This window comes from Ranitomeya variabilis, chromosome 3 (genome assembly GCF_051348905.1).
Source record: "Ranitomeya variabilis isolate aRanVar5 chromosome 3, aRanVar5.hap1, whole genome shotgun sequence".
NCBI lineage: Eukaryota > Metazoa > Chordata > Amphibia > Anura > Dendrobatidae > Ranitomeya > Ranitomeya variabilis.
The window spans coordinates 372,475,871-372,495,040 of NC_135234.1; the positions used below are offsets into that span (position 1 = coordinate 372,475,871).

The 19,170-nt window shown below is 46.6% G+C and overlaps 1 protein-coding gene across 1 annotated transcript in view; it reads right to left on the minus strand.

The window, feature by feature from the left end:
• The window catches only part of INPP5B (inositol polyphosphate-5-phosphatase B), a 219,723-nt gene extending 201,315 nt beyond the window's left edge, over positions 1-18,408 (minus strand). The window contains exons 1-2 of the mRNA XM_077295945.1: positions 18,275-18,408; positions 6,036-6,101 (exon numbers count right to left, since the gene is read on the minus strand). Of these exons, the coding sequence (XP_077152060.1) occupies positions 6,036-6,093 (58 nt within the window). The 5' untranslated portion in view covers positions 6,094-6,101; positions 18,275-18,408. The remainder of the gene's footprint in view (positions 1-6,035; positions 6,102-18,274) is intronic.
• Positions 18,409-19,170: the final 762 nt, after the last annotated feature.

Sequence of the window (19,170 nt, forward strand, 5' to 3'; positions counted from 1 at the left end):
ACTTCATATACAGTTAGGTCCATATATATTTGGACAGAGACATCATTTTTCTAATTTTGGTCATAGACATTACCACAATGAATTTTAAACAAAACAATTCAGATGCAGTTGAAGTTCAGACTTTCAGCTTTCATTTGAGGGTATCCACATTAAAATTGGATGAAGGGTTTAGGAGTTTCAGCTCCTTAACATGTGCCACCCTGTTTTTAAAGGGACCAGAAGTAATTGGACAGATTCAATAATTTTAAATAAAATGTTCATTTCTAGTACTTGGTTGAAAACCCTTTGTTGGCAATGACTGCCTGAAGTCTTGAACTCATGGACATCACCAGACGCTGTGTTTCCTCCTTTTTGATGCTCTGCCAGGCCTTCACTGCGGTGGTTTTCAGTTGCTGTTTGTTTGTGGGCCTTTCTGTCTGAAGTTTAGTCTTTAACAAGTGAAACGCATGCTCAATTGGGTTGAAATCAGGTGACTGACTTGGCCATTGAAGAACATTCCACTTCTTTGCTTTAATAAACTCCTGGGTTGCTTTGGCTTTATGTTTTGGGTCATTGTCCATCCGTAGTATGAAACGACGACCAATCAGTTTGGCGGCATTTGGCTGGATCTGAGCACACCGTATGTCTTTGAATACCTCAGAATTCATTTGGCTGCTTCTGTCCTGTGTCATATCATCAATAAACACTAGTGACCCAGTGCCACTGGCAGCCATGCATGCCCAAGCCATCACACTGCCTCCGCCGTGTTTTACAGATGATGTGATATGCTTTGGATCATGAGCTGTACCACATCTTTGCCATGCTTTTCTCTTTCCATCATTCTGGTAGAGGTTGATCTTGGTTTCATCTGTCCAAAGAATGTTCTTCCAGAACTGTGCTGGCTTTTTTAGATGTTTTTTAGCAAAGTCCAGTCTAGCCTTTTTATTCTTGATGCTTATGAGTGGCTTGCACCGTGCAGTGAGACCTCTGTATTTACTTTCATGCAGTCTTCTCTTTATGGTAGATTTGGATATTGATACGCCGACCTCCTGGAGAGTGTCAGTCACTTGGTTGGCTGTTATGAAGGAGTTTCTCTTCACCATGGAGATTATTCTGCGATCACCCACCACTGTTGTCTTCCGTGGGCGCTCAGGTCTTTTTGCATTGATGAGTTCACCAGTGCTTTCTTTCTTTCTCAGGATGTACCAAACTGTAGATTTTGCCACTCCTAATATTGTAGCAATTTCTCGGATGGGTTTTTTCTGTTTTCGCAGCTTAAGGATGGCTTGTTTCACCTGCATGGAGAGCTCCTTTGACCGCATGTTTACTTCACAGCAAAACCTTCCAAATGCAAGCACCACATCTCAAATCAACTAAAGGCCTTTTATCTGCTTAATTGAGAATGACATAACAAAGGGATTGCCCACACCTGTCCATGAAATAGCCTTGGAGTCAATTGTCCAATTACTTTTGGTCCCTTTAAAAACAGGGTGGCATATGTTAAGGAGCTGAAGCTCCTAAACCTTTCATCCAATTTTAATGTGGATACCCTCAAATGAAAGCTGAAAGTCTGAACTTCAACTGCATCTGAATGGTTTTGTATAAAATTCATTGTGGTAATGTCTATAACCAAAATTAGAAAAATGTTGTCTCTGTCCAAATATATATGGACCTAACTGTATATAGCCACTTACCGGCTACATCTCCAGGTGGAACCAATCTCCACCCACCGATAGTGTGCGCCGCCATCCATCCCTCTGGAACGCACGCTGCCGCCCACATAGATGACATAAGGGCTGACAGCGTTCATGTGGGACTCAACTCCGCCCACCCTTCTAAGCGCCGTCGTATCCTTGTGGAACGCACGCTACAGCCCACATAGATGACATCAGGCTGACCGCGTTCATGTGGGACTAAACTCCGCCCACCAATTTGGCCTAATGACTGTTATTGCTGCATATGATATGGCCATATAAATGGTTGCCGCACCGATATGCCTGATATGGCCTAATGACTATCTTTTGCTGCATAATATGCGGTTATCTGGATGACTGCTGGATCCATATTTATAATAGGATTGAAGGACCTTGACATACTGGACGGGCCATATCCTCATCTCTTCTCTGTGTGAAATACGCCTTATTTGGTTCACATACGATATAGCCATCAGAATGACTGTTTTGATATATGTTATACCCATATTTTTGGGAAAAATTGCATCATACTCTGGTATTTCCACTCTTTGAAATGACTTTTTTTGAACTAGCCGTTGTATTAAAGGAGGCTTTTTTATGGACCTAGTTTTTGCTGATCCCACCACTGTGTGAGAACCGTATATGGACCTTTTTTTTGTCATTTGAGTGGTTTCCCATAACTGAGTTTTTTTCTGCATAAATGGGACATTAATATTTTCCCTCTCTATTGGCCCAAAGAGTTATATCTGGTTTATACACCTTATTGGGACTTCCAAGCTGTTGGTTACTGAACTATTTTTCAGTTTTTTTGTTTTGTTTGTTTTTGATTATTTGTTATAATATGTTGTTCATACAATTTTTTGTTTATTTTTTATGATAATTTTGCTTAAGGATAAATCTGCAGATCACTGTAGAGGAGGCGATTGGGGTTCTCTATTGCTTTTTCTGCTATTTACCCCAAAAAATATATGATATGTGAACACCCTATTTAGGGTCTCCAGCTTGGGCAAAAATACTAATTTTTGTGTTTTTTTGTTTTTTTGTTTAGTTTGTTTTTTCTAATTTTTTCTTATTTATTTATACTATTTTTGCTAATTTTTTATGATACTTTTGGTTTTGGGCTCATATTTATGACACTACCTCTCTAGGCACTATAGGGTATGTGTAGGGCCTATAGGGCCAGTCCTCGAGGAGCGGGGGCACCAACCGCAGAAACTTAGGGTGCCTACCCCCGCAAATAGGTAGTGGATAGAAATAGGGTTTGACAGGGGTTAGTTAGTTCCCTTGTGACTTATTTTCATTGTATTGTCCTCAATTTTAGAACTGTGTATTTTAACTTTGAACATTAAAAGTTATATTTTAGGAATCCTTGTGTTTTGGTTTGGTGTAAAAATGTGTTCACCACGTGGTGGGTCCGTTTTATATTGAACAACATTTGTATTGCCCGTTTGCTACCCGGGCTGGGGCGTTTGTCTTCTCTGCATGATTGCCATAGCGGCTACATTGTTTATGTCTCGTTCCTGTTGATTCACCTGCATGATATTTAATGTTCAAATAAAGCATGATTTTTTGGACTTTTGGGTCGTTTTCATGTTTGTGGTCCCCACATCCTCCTTGTATGTTCATATTAACATACTGACCAGACAGCACACACCGCCCCCTCACTACACGCGCGTTTCACTGCCACTTTGTTAGGTACAGAAACTTCATGGGACTCTTTTGCTCTTGTAAAGTTATGTATCCTGGCACCGATCTGGGCTAGAGATATAAGGATTATATATTCCGGATGTCCATCGAGAGATCTATAGCTCACTGAAATCGCTAGGTGCTAAACCCAACTAGTTGCAAGGTGCAGATTTCTCCGTTAGCAGGTCATGTAACTACACCGTGTTTATACTTAAAGGAACCCCCCTTACGTGGTGAACATACTGATCATAGTGTCGTTCTCATATGGGGTTCATACAGCGAGTTATGTATAGAAATGGTTTGTCATAACTCTAAGAAAAGGGAGGAATCAGCCTCTGAGTGAGGTCACTACAGGGGGAGTGCCTTGGTTTTAGGCTGGGAGATAAGTGAGTGAGACAGCTGTCTTCAGTGTCTTTTGTCCTGGGTCTAGCTGCGAGACTGATCTGTAATGCATCTGGATATATGTTCGCCCCTCCTCAACAGCACATGGTCAGCCATGAGATGAAATGATATGAATTAAATGTTTTTTTTTCAACGTTAATCCTTTTTTATTTGTAATTTTACTGTACATACACTATTTGTCTTCTTTATAATACCTTTTTATACTTCTGTAAACACTGCCTACCTTTTTTGGAGTAAAATATATAAAATTACTAGCTTTGTTTCTCCTTGCTCTATAACGAACTGTCGCATCTTCTAAACTGAATTACGCTACTAATTTGGGTTGGCTCCAGACCCGTTAATAATTAAGAAATTGGAGCTGGTGGCAGCGGATTTGTCCTGTGCTTTTGGGAGGCTTTGTAGCAACTGGCGACGTTGATAATTATTGTTCCCGCCTGAGTGGGAGTAGTTATATTGCCCTTTAGTGTGCCCATTTAGCCAGTACAAAGTAAGGTTCATGACAAATTGGTGTGAGTGGTGGGGATGATAAAGGTATCCTCCCCGCGGACCGTGACAACAGCTCTATGAAGTGGCTGAAGATTTCTGAAGGTGGCAGTGGTATAACTATAGTAGATGCAGTCGTTTGCATTTGCAACTGGGTTCTAGAGTCTAGGGGTGTTCCAAAAGTCCCTTTAGCTCATATGTGAAGACCAATAAAAAAACCTTGTGACAGTTAGTGGCCTTGTTAGAAATGTTGCATTGGTGCCCATCAGCTTTAACTTACGCCCTTGGCAACTGCTGGAGCATCTTCTACTCCATCTACTTGCATGCCATTTACACAGTAACACATAGTTGCAGCTTTTCTGTGCATTGCAAAATGTTTCCATTCACTTCAATAGAATAACTGTAATTGTGATTGATCTCAAAAAAGGGAAATAGACAGCTATAGTAGATTACAAAATAGAGGATAAACTAATGGATGGAAAGTGGATACACAATTACTGTCATTTCCTAATCTTTAGAATCAATAAGTGAACAAAATTAAAACTAAGGCTAATTGACATCACGGGGTCACATATTTTGGATCCCTCTTGTTCTAGAAAACATTTTGGTAAGAGTAGTCAAGTCACAATTCAAGATCTGTACTGTTTGGGGGAAATCACAGAAGACAGGCTCATACTACAGGAGACACCATATCCAGTGTCGGACTGGGGTGCCAAGGGCCCACCATTAACAATGACTTTGGGGGGACCACTTTTCATATCCATACGAATATTATACTACCCTTTTTCTCAAATTTACCTATATATTTATATAATAATAAACTAGGTAGCTTGGTTAATGAATTATGAGATGCTGTTTTTTCTGTACAGAGTAAATCATGTGAATTATTCCAAGTATTACCCATATAGTAGGGTTGGGGGTCCGTGTCTGCACAGGGGCCCAGTGGGGGATTCCCCTATTCCCCTATGGGCCAGTCCGAGCATGACCATATCCTACAGATATGCGATAGAAGACGGCATGAATTGTGTGTCCCTATATAGCCGTGGTGGATTTACCCACAGCTGTCTGTTTAGCCTTTGCTGATTAGAGTTTATAGGGGGACCCTCTATATTTATTTTTTCTGAGGTTCTCTTGTTATTCATAGCCTTGGATCCTTTTGGGATATTGTTCCCTTTCCCACATTAGAAACATCAGCCTCAGCCGTGTGCTTTCTCTCTGCTGGTTATCAAAATTACGAAGGAGACCACGCCAATTTTTTTAATTCTTAATTTTATATTTTTACACACGATGTTTACAGCAGGTGCAAAATGCAACTTCCATCATTGTCGTCTGGTCGCGCTGAGTTCAGAGAGACCAGGCAACAATGATCAGAGATGTCTTCAGCACCCAGCGCCTTCGAACAGCAAGAACTGTACCTCTTTTTTCCAGGGGCCGGCATGTGTCACATTGATGACACACGAATGTCATCCGTGTGTCATCAATGTGTACTTGTGCAGGAGGTTTTGTGGTCCGTGCTGCTGATAAAAAAACAGACATGGTCCATGTGAAAAACCTGACATGTGCACACCACCATTGAATACAATGGGTGTGCGTGTGTCCATATTTGTGGTCCTTAAACAACGGACTGCACAAAGACATGAAAAACAGACGTGTGAAGGAGGCCTAAGCGCCATTAGTAGGCTGCAAGGATTTTAATATAGCTTTATACAACACAAATCAATTGTGAGCATGAGATGACAAAGACAAACTACCGTAGCTTCAATATTTGCAGATAGTGTACTATAAAGGATACTACAGTGCAGTATTCTCCTTCGTCCAGTGTGTCCTGGATTGCTATAGACTGGTCCATAATTTCATCTGTAAACACACAATGGAAACAAGTTACAGAATTCACTTCCAATCATTTCATACACTGCCTTACACCTAAAAAAGAGAAAAAAGCTGTAGTCCTTTGTGATACTGTGTTCACTAAATGGAGTCCTATACTGTAAAGGTCCCCAAACCTATATAGTTTATGTAACTTATTTTCAGGGGATTGCTGAGTTAGTAGTTGGGTTCAGAACCCTCTTCTAATTGTCTGAGCAGAGAGCGACTACAGAAGAGAATTTCTCACTGGAGGACCTAGAATGTATGTGATTACAATGACTGTCCCATTGACTTCAGTGGGAAATCTTGGCACTGGGATCCCCCCAGATTATAATTCACTACAGGTGGTCCTAGTATGATCAGCCTATTGTTAAGGGACCATTGTAATGAAAATGGTTCAAAGGAAGAACACAATTCTAATGGAGATGCACAGTATCAAGGTGGATTTAATAATTATAGAACAAGACATTTAGTGGCCACTCCATGTATGAATGTGTGGTATTCTGTAGATCAGGGGTAGGGAACCTCTGGCCCCAGGGCCATTTACGGCCCTCGATAACCTTTTATCAGGCCCCGAGCAGATTCTCAGGGACCGCATTCTTGGGCAGGGAGGTGTATTTTGATTACAACCAGCTCATTAATTTCTTCTTGCTCTGTTAGCACACACATGCAGTGTTCACTACTAAACACTGAAGGGCATGCAATGGAAGATTACGTCCTAACATCAGTGCCAGAGTCAGGATGTACTTTGTGGGCAGAGTTTGTACGGCCCCCGAAGGATGGTATAAATATCCAAATGGCCCTTGGCAGAAAAAAGATTCCCCACCCCTGATGTAGATGAATGTTGGACACTGCACCAAAACAATGTTTTATCAAAGGGCTGCCGGAACTTGGCATTAATCCCTAGGATAGGTCAATATCAGATTGGTGGCTGTCCAACATCTGGCACCCACATTGATCAAATGTTTAATAGGGAAATACTGGACACAGCAGTTGATATATACCAAATTACATAGATCAATATGTCTATTAATTTATAAAATAAGTGGTATATATCTGCTTAGTAGATGAATGGTCGACCATTTGTAAAGGTAGTGAAAACCGAAAAAAAGAAGAACCAAACCTTTGATCAGAATAATATGGGATGAGAAGATATATGTAAATAAAATACCTCTATTAACAAATTGGTAAGAAGTAGCACCGCATACAAGAGGTGTCCGCACCATATAAAATAAGAAAATGGTAATATATCAAAGATAAAACAATTTCAAAAACCAACCCAGAGGCAACAGAGGATATATATTATTTTTCCACATGTGCCATATTGTAATCAAAAACCCAAAATCCCATATATCATAAATCAAATTATAATCCAAAACCCATATATCATCAAGTGCAATGTGCACAAAAGGTAATAATATATAGATGTCCAGTAGTTAAGATGTAAATGACAGTATATATGGAAAATGCCCGAAAAATAGTTGGAATACAATTGGTTAAGTATTGAAAAAATGTGTGTCCAAAAAGTAAAAGCATATCCCACCAAGTGTATGTATAATAAAATTTCAATATCTCCTAAAAATAATATTCAAATAAAAAGAAAAAAGTGGGTGCAAAAAGCAAGCTGTAAGTGCTCCACAAGTGAATGAACACATATTTATGTAATGAGGTCAAGCATATCAAGCCTGGGTAAAAACAAAAAATACTGGAAATGTAGTGCAAACATGGTGCAATAAACCATTAAAGTGCAGTAGTGCAATGAACCATTAAAATAAAGTAGAAAAAATGCTAATAAACACTGGTGAAAAATAGAATACAAGTGGGCAATCTGCAATAGTACAGCAAAAAGGTAGCCAAAGGACACTGCAATGCAATGAAATAATCAAGCATCATATATTACTTGTCTCCCACTGCTAAGGGGGAGAGAGAGTGAAGTAGATATAATAGGGCAAAAGATGTCAATGCGGCCAGAGGGCACTGTGACACAATATAATGCTAAAGATGTATATACAGCGCTTGCAAAAATTAAGAGACTACTGCAAAATGTTCAGTTTGTCTGATTTTTCTCTTTATAGGTATATTTTTGAGTAAAATGTAAATTGTTCTTTTATTCTATAAACTACTGACAACATGTCTCCATAGTTCCAAGCAATACATTTTGTATTTACCTTCTGAAAATGAAAAAAGGTCAAAATAACAAAAAAGCAGTGCTTTCAGACCTCAAATAATGCAAAAAAAAAAAAACCCAGTTCATAATCATTTAGAAACAACAATACAAATGCTTTAACTCAGGAAGAGTTCAGAAATCAATATTTTGTGGAATAACCATGATTTTTAATCACAGCTTTCCTGCGTCTTGGCATGCTTTCCACCAGTCTTTCACACTGCTTCTGGGTGACCTTATGCCACTCCTGGTACAAAAATGTAAGCAGTTCTTCTTTGATAGCTTGTGACGATCCATCATCCTCTTGATTACATTCCAGAGGTTTTCAATGGGGTTCAGGTCTGGAGATTGGGCTGGCCATGGCAGGGATTTTATGTGGTGGTCCTTCATCCACACCTTGATTGACCTAGCTGTGTGTGGGATGTGTGACATGGCGTATTGTCCTGCTAGAAAAACCAGTCCTCAGAGTTGGGGAACATTGCCTGAGCAGAAGGAATCAACTGTTTTTCCAGGATAACCTTGTATGTGGCTTGATTCATACGTCCTTCGCAAAGACTAACTTGCCCAATTCCAGCCTTGCTGAAGCAACATCACTGATCCTCCACAAAATTTCACAGTGGGTGCAAGACACTGTGACTTGTACGCGTCTCCAGGTCTCTGTCTAACCAATAGACGACCAGGTGTTGGGCAAAGCTGAAAATTAGACTCATCAGAGAAGATTACCTTACTCCAGTCCTCTATGGTCCAATCCTTATGGTCTTTGGCAAACTTCAGCCTGGCTCTCATTTGCTTCTCATTGATGAAAGGCTTTTTTATAGCTTTACATGACTTGAGTCCTGGCTCTAGGAGCTTACTACGAACTGTTCTTACCGTGCACTTCACCCCAGCTGCCATTTGCCATTCCTTTTGTAGGTCACAGATGATCACCTAATCACTAATCAGAAGCACATTAAGTAGAATAATGATGTGTACTCAGGCTGGAATTCAACTGACACTGGAATGGAATGGCTGTCAGACATGTAGAGAAGCTGGTTTTTATAAGGCTATGTGCACACGTTGCGGATTAGGCTTAGGAATTTTTGGTACGGATTCTGTATCTTTTGGCAGAAAATGCATCTGCAGATTTGACGCTTTTTTGTGTGGATTTGCTGCGGATTTACTGCGGATTTACTGCGTTGTTTACCCCTGCGGATTTCTGTAATGGAATGGGTACAAAAACGCTGCAGATCCACAAAAAAGAAGTGATATGTTACTTCTTTTAATCCGCAGAGTTTCCGCAAGGAATTTTCCGCACCATCTGCACAGCGGTTTTTTTTTTACCATTGATTTACATTGTACTGTAAATCACTTGTGGATCTGCAGCGTTTCTGCATGGCAAAAAGCGCTGCGGATCCGCAGGAAATCCGCAACGTGTTCACATACCCTAAAACTGTGCAGTGGTCTCTTAATTTTTGCCAGAGCTGTATGTTACCTAATCAAAGAATTACCTAGACAAACAATACACAGGGTTATACCAAATTAACCCTATGTCCGTCAGGAGATAAATCCACCTTAACGGTCCCGTACAACAAAACCTACAATGACCTACAATGATTTGTACACATCAGACCTCGAAGTACAAAAAATTACCCACATTTTATTAAGAATAATACAAGACAAAAAATCACAGCAATGATGAAAATAGGTACCAATACATTGGCACCCCAGGCCAGAGGCAAGCTTGTTACAAAAATTAAGTCCTCCGCCACATAACCTAGACCTCTTGTGGCTCCATAGTTTAACTTGCCATAGGCGTAGCTATCATATATACCCACAGATATGTCCTAGCACATTCGGCATTATTAAGAGTATCAATGCTAGTGTTTACATTACCTCTGGTCCGATGGTGCCACAACCCCTACGAGCGTTTCGGCCGCGTGTGCCTTCTTCCGGGGGAGCCTCCTATCTTCATTCCATGACGTCCTCTTCTGGTCTTCATGCCGCGGCTCCGGCGCAGGCGTACTGATTTGCCCTGTTGAGGCGCCGGGCCTCTCTGACCTTTCCGGCACCTGCGCAATGCAGTACTTTGCTCTGCCCTCAACAGGGCAGACAAAGTATGCCTGCGCTGGAGCCGCAGCGTGAAGACCAGAAGAGAACGTCATGGAATGAAGATAGGAGGCGCCGGACCGGACCTGAGATGCCCATTTGACCGGACCGCAGCGGGACCGCCCCTGGGTGAGTATAATCTAACATCTTTTTCTCCTCTTTCAGGTAACATCGGGGGCATTACAGAATGCTGTAGATAAGCCCCTGATGACGATGAGCTTACCTCACCATCAATTTTGGGGGTGACAGGTTCCCTTTAACTACTGGACATCTACAGTACGGTATATATTATTACCTTTTGTGCACATAGCACTTTATGATATATGGGTTTTGGATTACAATTTGATTTATGATATATGGGCTTTTGGGTTTTTGATTACAATATGGCACATGTGGAAAATCAATATACACTCACTGGCCACTTTATTAGGTACACCTGTCCAACTTCTTGTTAACACTTAATTTCTAATCAGCCAATCACATGGCGGCAACTCAGTGCATTTAGGCATGTAGACATGGTCAAGACAATCTCCTGCAGTTCAAACCGAGCATCAGTATGGGGAAGAAAGGTGATTTGAGTGCCTTTGAACGTGGCATGGTTGTTGGTGCCAGAAGGGCTGGTCTGAGTATTTCAGAAACTGCTGATCTACTGGGATTTTCACGCACAACCATCTCTAGGGTTTACAGAGAATGGTCCGAAAAAGAAAAAAAATCCAGTGAGCGGCAGTTCTGTGGGCGGAAATGCCTTGTTGATGCCAGAGGTCAGAGGAGAATGGGCAGACTGGTTCGAGCTGATAGAGAGGCAACAGTGACTCAAATCGCCACCCGTTACAACCAAGGTAGGCCTAAGAGCATCTCTGAACGCACAGTGCGTCGAACTTTGAGGCAGATGGGCTACAGCAGCAGAAGACCACACCGGGTACCACTCCTTTCAGCTAAGAACAGGAAACTGAGGCTACAATTTGTACAAGCTCATCGAAATTGGACAGTAGAAGATTGGAAAAACGTTGCTTGGTCTGATGAGTCTCGATTTCTGCTGCGACATTCGGATGGTAGGGTCAGAATTTGGCGTAAACAACATGAAAGCATGGATCCATCCTGCCTTGTATGGAGCATCTTTGGGATGTGCAGCCGACAAATCTGCGGCAACTGTGTGATGCCATCATGTCAATATGGACCAAAATCTCTGAGGAATGCTTCCAGCACCTTGTTGAATCTATGCCACGAAGAATTGAGGCAGTTCTGAAGGCAAAAGGGGGTCCAACCCGTTACTAGCATGGTGTACCTAATAAAGTGGCCGGTGAGTGTATATTCCTCTGTTACCTCTGGGTTGGTTTTTAATATTGTTTTATCTTTGATATATTACCATTTTCTTATTTTATATGGTGCGGACACCTCTTGTATGTGGTGCTACTTTTTACCAATTTGTTAATAAAGGTATTTTACTTACATATATCTTCTTGTCCGATATTACTCTGATCACAGTCTCGGTTCTTCTTTTTCTCAGTTTTCATTGATCAAATGTTTGCAGCTCCTGCTGCAGCTAGTAGCAAACAGTGTACAGAGCCAGAACACCACTGTGCCATATATTGTGTAGTGACCATTCTTGGGTACTGTAGTTCAGCTTCTGCTCACTTTGATCAGTTATAAAATGATCTAGAGGAGAGCAATTTCTTGCACAGTTTGGTGTCCCCTTGTTTTCAAAGGCCCTTTTTTTAAAGGGCCCTTTTTTTAAAGGGTCCTTTTTTAAAGGGTCTCCGTGACTTGGAGTTCTATGGATCTGTTTACTACTTGTGTTGGGAGCCTTATAGGTGCATGAAATTAATTGAAAAAAAAAGAAAGAAATTGTTACATAACATAACTACTTGTATGGCTTTCAGCGGGATGTCAGCAGCTCCCTTTGCTTTACCTACACAGAATCGCAGCTGGCTGTGTGTCAAAAGTTGCTCCACATCCTGATCGTTTATGTCTTTGTAATCTTATTTTGTGTAGGTTTTAAAGATTGCATTGGGTGAAACGTGATGCACTGAAGGAGATTTGAACGTAATGAAGTTCTTCCCCAGTCTAAACCTTGAGAAAGCATTTGGAAATGCGTAGGCTGAATCCCGTGTCCTCCTTGCTTTTATTCCAGTTCTCTACCCTAGTTTTAATGAAATAAAGAAGTTTCATTATTTGGTGAACTTAGGCCATAGCTTCCTTTCTGTACCTGGATTGATTGGTTATAAAGCACCACCATGGCATTTAGAATGTGCCGTGAATCCTTCCTGGCCTTTAGGAGTAGTGGCTGACACCAGCGAGTAGTGCTGAATACTGCCTCTATTGGTCACATCCTGATTGTTGCTTATAGAGCTTTCACCATATGATGTAGAACCCCTTAACAACAAACCTTTTGCTCTTAACTTAAAGTAAACCTGACCAAAAAAAACTCTATTTACCTGCAGCTATAGGGTTAGGGCTCATTTCCACTTGCAATGAAATTGGACGAATGCAACACTATTAAAAATATATCTATATCTTGAAGAATATTTCCTTGGAAAACTATGCGTAAATGACAGAGAATTAGGCCGGCGTCACACTCAGCGTATGAAAATACGGTCCGTTTTTTACGGCCGTAATACGCAGAAATGTTCCCAAAATAGTGATCCATATGTCATCCGTAGGCAGGGTGTGTCAGCGTATTTTGCGCATGGCATCCTCCGTATGTAATCCGTATGGCATCCGTACTGCGAGATTTTCTCGCAGGCTTGCAAAACCGACATCTAATGAATGTATGGGCTCAAATGTTCGTTAAAACATATATACAGTATATATATCTATAATATAACGCTGGGAGCGTCACTCTGTCCGAAGCCTCTATAGACTGCGCAAGCGCAAGCGCCGGCGCAGTCCGGACCGCACAGAGCGACGCTCCCAGGAGATCGCGGTATGCGTAAGCGCTGAACGCACACCGCGATCTCCACCGGACAAGCAGGGACGAGCCAGGAGGCGGAGGGTGAGTATACTTACCTGACCCGTTCCACCGACGCGCTTCCGGGCCGTGACTGTCCCCCTGCTCCCGGAATCGGCGCCTGCGCAGTCCGCGCTTTCCGGCGCCATTTTCTTGAAGACACATTGCAGTGTCTTCAAGAAAATGGCGCCGGAAAGCGCGGACTGCGCAGGCGCCGACTCCGGGAGCAGGACCAAGAAAATGGCCGCACCCAGCACAGCCGCCGCGCCCAGCACAGCCACGCACAGTCGCCCACAGCAACGCACAGCCGCCGCACCCAGCACAGCCGCCCACAGCCACGCACAGGCGCCCACAGCCACGCACAGCCACACCCAGCACAGCTGCCCACAGCCACGCACAGCCACCCATAGCCACGCACAACCGCCGCACCCAGCACAGCCGCCCACAGCCACGCACAGCCGCCCACAGCCACGCACAGCCGCCGCACCCAGCACAGCCGCCGCACCCAGCACAGCCATGCACAGCCGCCACAGCCATGCACAGCCGCCTACAGCCACGCACAGCCGCCGCACCCAGCACAGCCGCCCACAGCCACGCACAGCCGCCCACAGCCACGCACAGCCGCCCACAGCCACGCACAGCCGCCCACAGCCACGGACAGCCGCCGCACCCAGCACAGCCGCCCACAGCCATGCACAGCCGCCCACAGCCGCCGCACCCAGCACAGCCGCACCCAGCACAGCCGCCCACAGCCACGCACAACCGCTGCACCCAGCACAGCCACCCACAGCCGCCGCACCCAGCACAGCCGCCGCACCCAGCACATCCGCCGCACCCAGCACAGCCGCCGCACCCAGCACAGCCACGCACAGCCGCCACAGCCACGCACAGCCTCCGCACCCAGCACAGCCACGCACAGCCGCCCACAGCCACGCACAGCCGCCTACAGCCACGGACAGCCGCCGCACCCAGCACAGCCACCGCACCCAGCACATCCGCCGCACCCAGCACAGCCGCCCACAGCCACGCACAGCCGCCGCACCCAGCACAGCCACCCACAGCCGCCGCACCCAGCACAGCCGCCGCACCCAGCACAGCCATGCACAGCCGCCACAGCCATGCACAGCCGCCCACAGCCACACACAGCCGCCGCCCACAGCCACGGACAGCCGCCGCACCCAGCACAGCCGCCGCACCCAGCACAGCCGCCCACAGCCATGCACAGCCGCCCACAGCCACGCACAGCCGCCCACAGCCGCCGCACCCAGCACAGCCGCCTACAGCCACGCACAACCGCTGCACCCAGCACAGCCACCCACAGCCGCCGCACCCAGCACAGCCGCCGCACCCAGCATATCCGCCGCACCCAGCACAGCCGCCGCACCCAGCACAGCCACGCACAGCCGCCACAGCCACGCACAGCCTCCGCATCCAGCACAGCCGCCCACAGCCACGCACAGCCGCCTACAGCCACGGACAGCCGCCGCACCCAGCACAGCCACCGCACCCAGCACATCCGCCGCACCCAGCACAGCCATGCACAGCCGCCACAGCCACGCACAGCCGCCTACAGCCACGCACAGCCGCCGCACCCAGCACAGCCGCCCACAGCCACGCACAGCCGCCCACAGCCACGGACAGCCGCCGCACCCAGCACAGCCGCCCACAGCCGCCGCACCCAGCACAGCCGCCCACAGCCGCCGCACCCAGCACAGCCGCCCACAGCCACGCACAACCGCTGCACCCAGCACAGCCACCCACAGCCGCCGCACCCAGCACAGCCGCCGCACCCAGCACAGCCGCCGCACCCAGCACATCCGCCGCACCCAGCACAGCCGCCGCACCCAGCACAGCCACGCACAGCCTCCGCACCCAGCACAGCCACGCACAGCCGCCTACAGCCACGGACAGCCGCCGCACCCAGCACAGCCACCGCACCCAGCACATCCGCCGCACCCAGCACAGCCATGCACAGCCGCCACAGCCACGCACAGCCGCCTACAGCCACGCACAGCCGCCGCACCCAGCACAACCGCCCACAGCCACGCACAGCCGCCCACAGCCACGGACAGCCGCCGCACCCAGCACAGCCGCCGCACCCAGCACAGCCGCCCACAGCCGCCGCACCCAGCACAGCCGCCCACAGCCGCCGCACCCAGCACAGCCGCCCACAGCCACGCACAACCGCTGCACCCAGCACAGCCACCCACAGCCGCCGCACCCAGCACAGCCGCCGCACCCAGCACATCCGCCGCACCCAGCACAGCCGCCGCACCCAGCACAGCCACGCACAGCCGCCACAGCCACGCACAGCCTCCGCACCCAGCACAGCCGCCCACAGCCACGCACAGCCGCCTACAGCCACGGACAGCCGCCGCACCCAGCACAGCCACCGCACCCAGCACAGCCGCCGCACCCAGCACAGCCGCCCACAGCCACGCACAGCCGCCGCACCCAGCACAGCCTCCCACAGCCACGCACAGCCGCTGCACCCAGCACAGCCACCGCACCCAGCACAGCCGTCCACAGCTGCCGCACCCAGCACAGCCACGTCACATACAGCCGCCTGCACTCAGCACAGCCACATACAGCCGCCCGCACTCAGCACAGCCGCCCGCACTGATGGGGGCGCAGGATGGAGCAGCACGTGATAGGATGGGGGCGCAGGATGGGAGCACATGACAGGATGGGGATGAGGATGGAGCAGCACATGACACGATGGAGCAGCACATGACACGGTGGAGTGGAACATGACAGGATGGGGGCGCAGGATGGAGCAGCACATGACACGGTGGAGCAGCACATGACAGGATGGGGGCGCAGGATGGAGCAGCACATGACACGGTGGAGCAGCACATGACAGGATGGGGATGCAGGATGGAGCAGCACATGACACGGTGGAGCAGCACATGACAGGATGGGGGCGCAGGATGGAGCAGCACATGACACGGTGGAGCAGCACATGACAGGATGGGGGCGCAGGATGGCGCAGCATATGACAGGATGGGAGCAGCACATACCAGGATGGAGACCATATTCCAATATAAATGCTCGCCACCCGGGCGTAGAACGGGTTCAATAGCTAGTATATATATATATATATATATATATGTGTCATTGAGACACACACACACACATATATATATATATATATATATATATATATATATACTGTATTTATATTTAATTCAGCGCGAGATATGTGAAAAGCCGGTAATTCAATTGCCGACTTTTTCTTTCTCCTTCACAAACCCGACAGGATATGAGACATGGTTTACATACAGTAAACCATCTCAAATCCCTTTTTTTTTGTATACTCCACACTACTAATGTTAGTAGTGTGTATGTGCAAAAGTTGGGCGCTGTAGCTTGTAAAATAAAGGGTTAAATTGCTGAAAAAATTGGCGTGGGCTCCCGCGCAATTTTCTCCGCCAGAGTGGTAAAGCCAGTGACTGAGGGCAGATATTAATAGCCAGGAGAGGGTCCATGGTTATTGGCCCCCCCTGGCTACAAACACCTTTATTTTAGCAGCTACAGCACCCAAATTTTGCACATACACACTACTAACATTAGTAGTGTGGAATATGCAAAAAAAAAGGGATATGAGATGGTTTACTGTATGTAAACCATGTCTCATATCCTGTCGGGTTTGGGAAGGAGAAATGAGAAGCCGGCAATTGAATTACCGGCTTTTCACATATATCGCGCTGAATTAAATATAAATACAGAATATATATATATGTGTCTCAATGACATATATATATATATATATATATATATATATATATATATATATATATGTTTTAACGAACATTTGAGCACATAAATCCATTAGATGTCGGTTTTGCATGCCTGCGAGAAAATATCGCAGTACGGATGCCATACGGATTACATACGGAGGATGCCATGCGCAAAATACGCTGCCACACCCTGCCTACGGATGACATACGGACCACTATTTTGAGGACTTTTCTGTGTATTATGGCCGTAAAAAACGGACCGTATTTACATACGCCGAGTGTGACGCCGGCCTTAGTGTCACCTTACAATAGCAAGGTGACATTAACCCTGCATTACCCCATATCCCACCACTACACGGGAGTGGGAAGAGAGAGGCCAAGTGCCAGAATAGGCGCATCTTCCAGATGTGTCTTTTCTGGGGTGGCTGGGGGCAGATGTTTTTAGTCAGGGGGGGCCAATAACCATGGACCCTCTCCTGGCTATTAATATCTGCCCTCAGTCACTGGCTTTACCACTCTGGCGGAGAAAATTGCGCGGGAGCCCGCGCCAATTTTTTCCGTGATTTAACCCTTTATCTTACAAGCTACAGCGCCCAAATTTTGCACATACACACTACTAACATTAGTAGTGTGGAATATGCAAAAAAAAAAAAGGAATATGAGATGGTTTACTGTATGTAAACCATGTCTCATATCCTGTCGGGTTTAGGCAGGAGAAAGAAAAAGCCGGCAATTGAATTACCGGCTTTTCTATAGAACACCGCTGCGTATTTCTCGCAAGTCACACTGCTGGTCTGTGTGTAATCTGTATTTTTCTCGCCCCCATAGACTTTCATTGGCAATTTTTTTGCGCAATACGGTGACAAACGCAGCATGCTGTGATTTTCTACAGCCGTACAAGACCGTATAATACGGATCAGTAAAATACGGCTGATAGGAGCTGGGCCATAGAGAATCATTGTACCGTATGCAATCCGTATTTTCTGCACCTCTCATACGTCCGTAAAACACACCAGTGTGACGCCGGCCTTACTCTATGTAAAAGCTCATGTAATGCAATCCGATCACAATGGCACTGCATTAGGATGTCATTCGGATGCCAGGTGTGAAAAATCGCATTGTAGCGATTGAAGCATTCTCGATACCACAACCCCAAACATATCAGCTGCATGCAAGTGGGTGACAACACATGTACAGCAAACAGAATTATCTGTAATAATGAATTTACCGATTACGTCTGCAAAATGGAAGTCACTGGATGATGTTTTCCTCTTCAGGCAGGGTGAGTACAAGAATACAGAACAGTTACTCCCTCACTGGCCTGCAATCTGCTGGGCTACGTCAGCATTTCCTTTCCCATCCTGTCACCAGTGATTTCCCAACGTTACCACTAGATGGAAATAAAGCACATGAAGTTTTACTGTTTGGTCCAAAATATTTAGAATTGAGAGTCTTCAGTGGTTGATACCTTTTAAAGGGGTTGTCCACTGCTTTCAATTAACCCCCCAATGTATCCCCCTGGGGCCCCTAATGAATTGAGCAAATACCTGCCGTTGCCGTTTTTGCCTGTGAGCGGCGCTATTCCGGCGGCTGAGTCCGGGTCACGTGACCCCCAGGCTGCAGCCGCCGCTTATTTCCGCCGACGTTACGTCAATTTCCAGACTCTGGAAATTGACGTGACGTCAGCAGCAGGCGTGACCCAGCCTCCACAGGCAGCAGTCACTCATCAAGAGTCACTCATCAAGAGTGACTGGGCTGTTGGCAGGGCTGTGGGCTGCCTGCGGGGCTGTGCTGGGGGTGGGCGGGGCTGTGCTGGGGGCGGGCGGGGCTAGGCAGGGATGATTGTGCAGGCGCCGGTATGTTCGGGCCGGCGCCAGGGCTCTGTGTGCCGGCGCCGGTATGTGCGGGCCGGCGCCGGGGCTTTGTGTGCCGGCGCCGGTATGTGCGGACGGTGTTGGGGTCTGCGGTGGGTCTGCTGCGGGGGGTGGTCATTGGTGTGTGTGTGTGTGTGTCTCTGTGTGCAGGCATCGTCCGATGGGACTACAAGTCCCATCGGGCTCTGCCTGCTACAGTGACAGTGAATGACACATTAGCCAATGATGGGACAGTAGTAGTCCCATCATC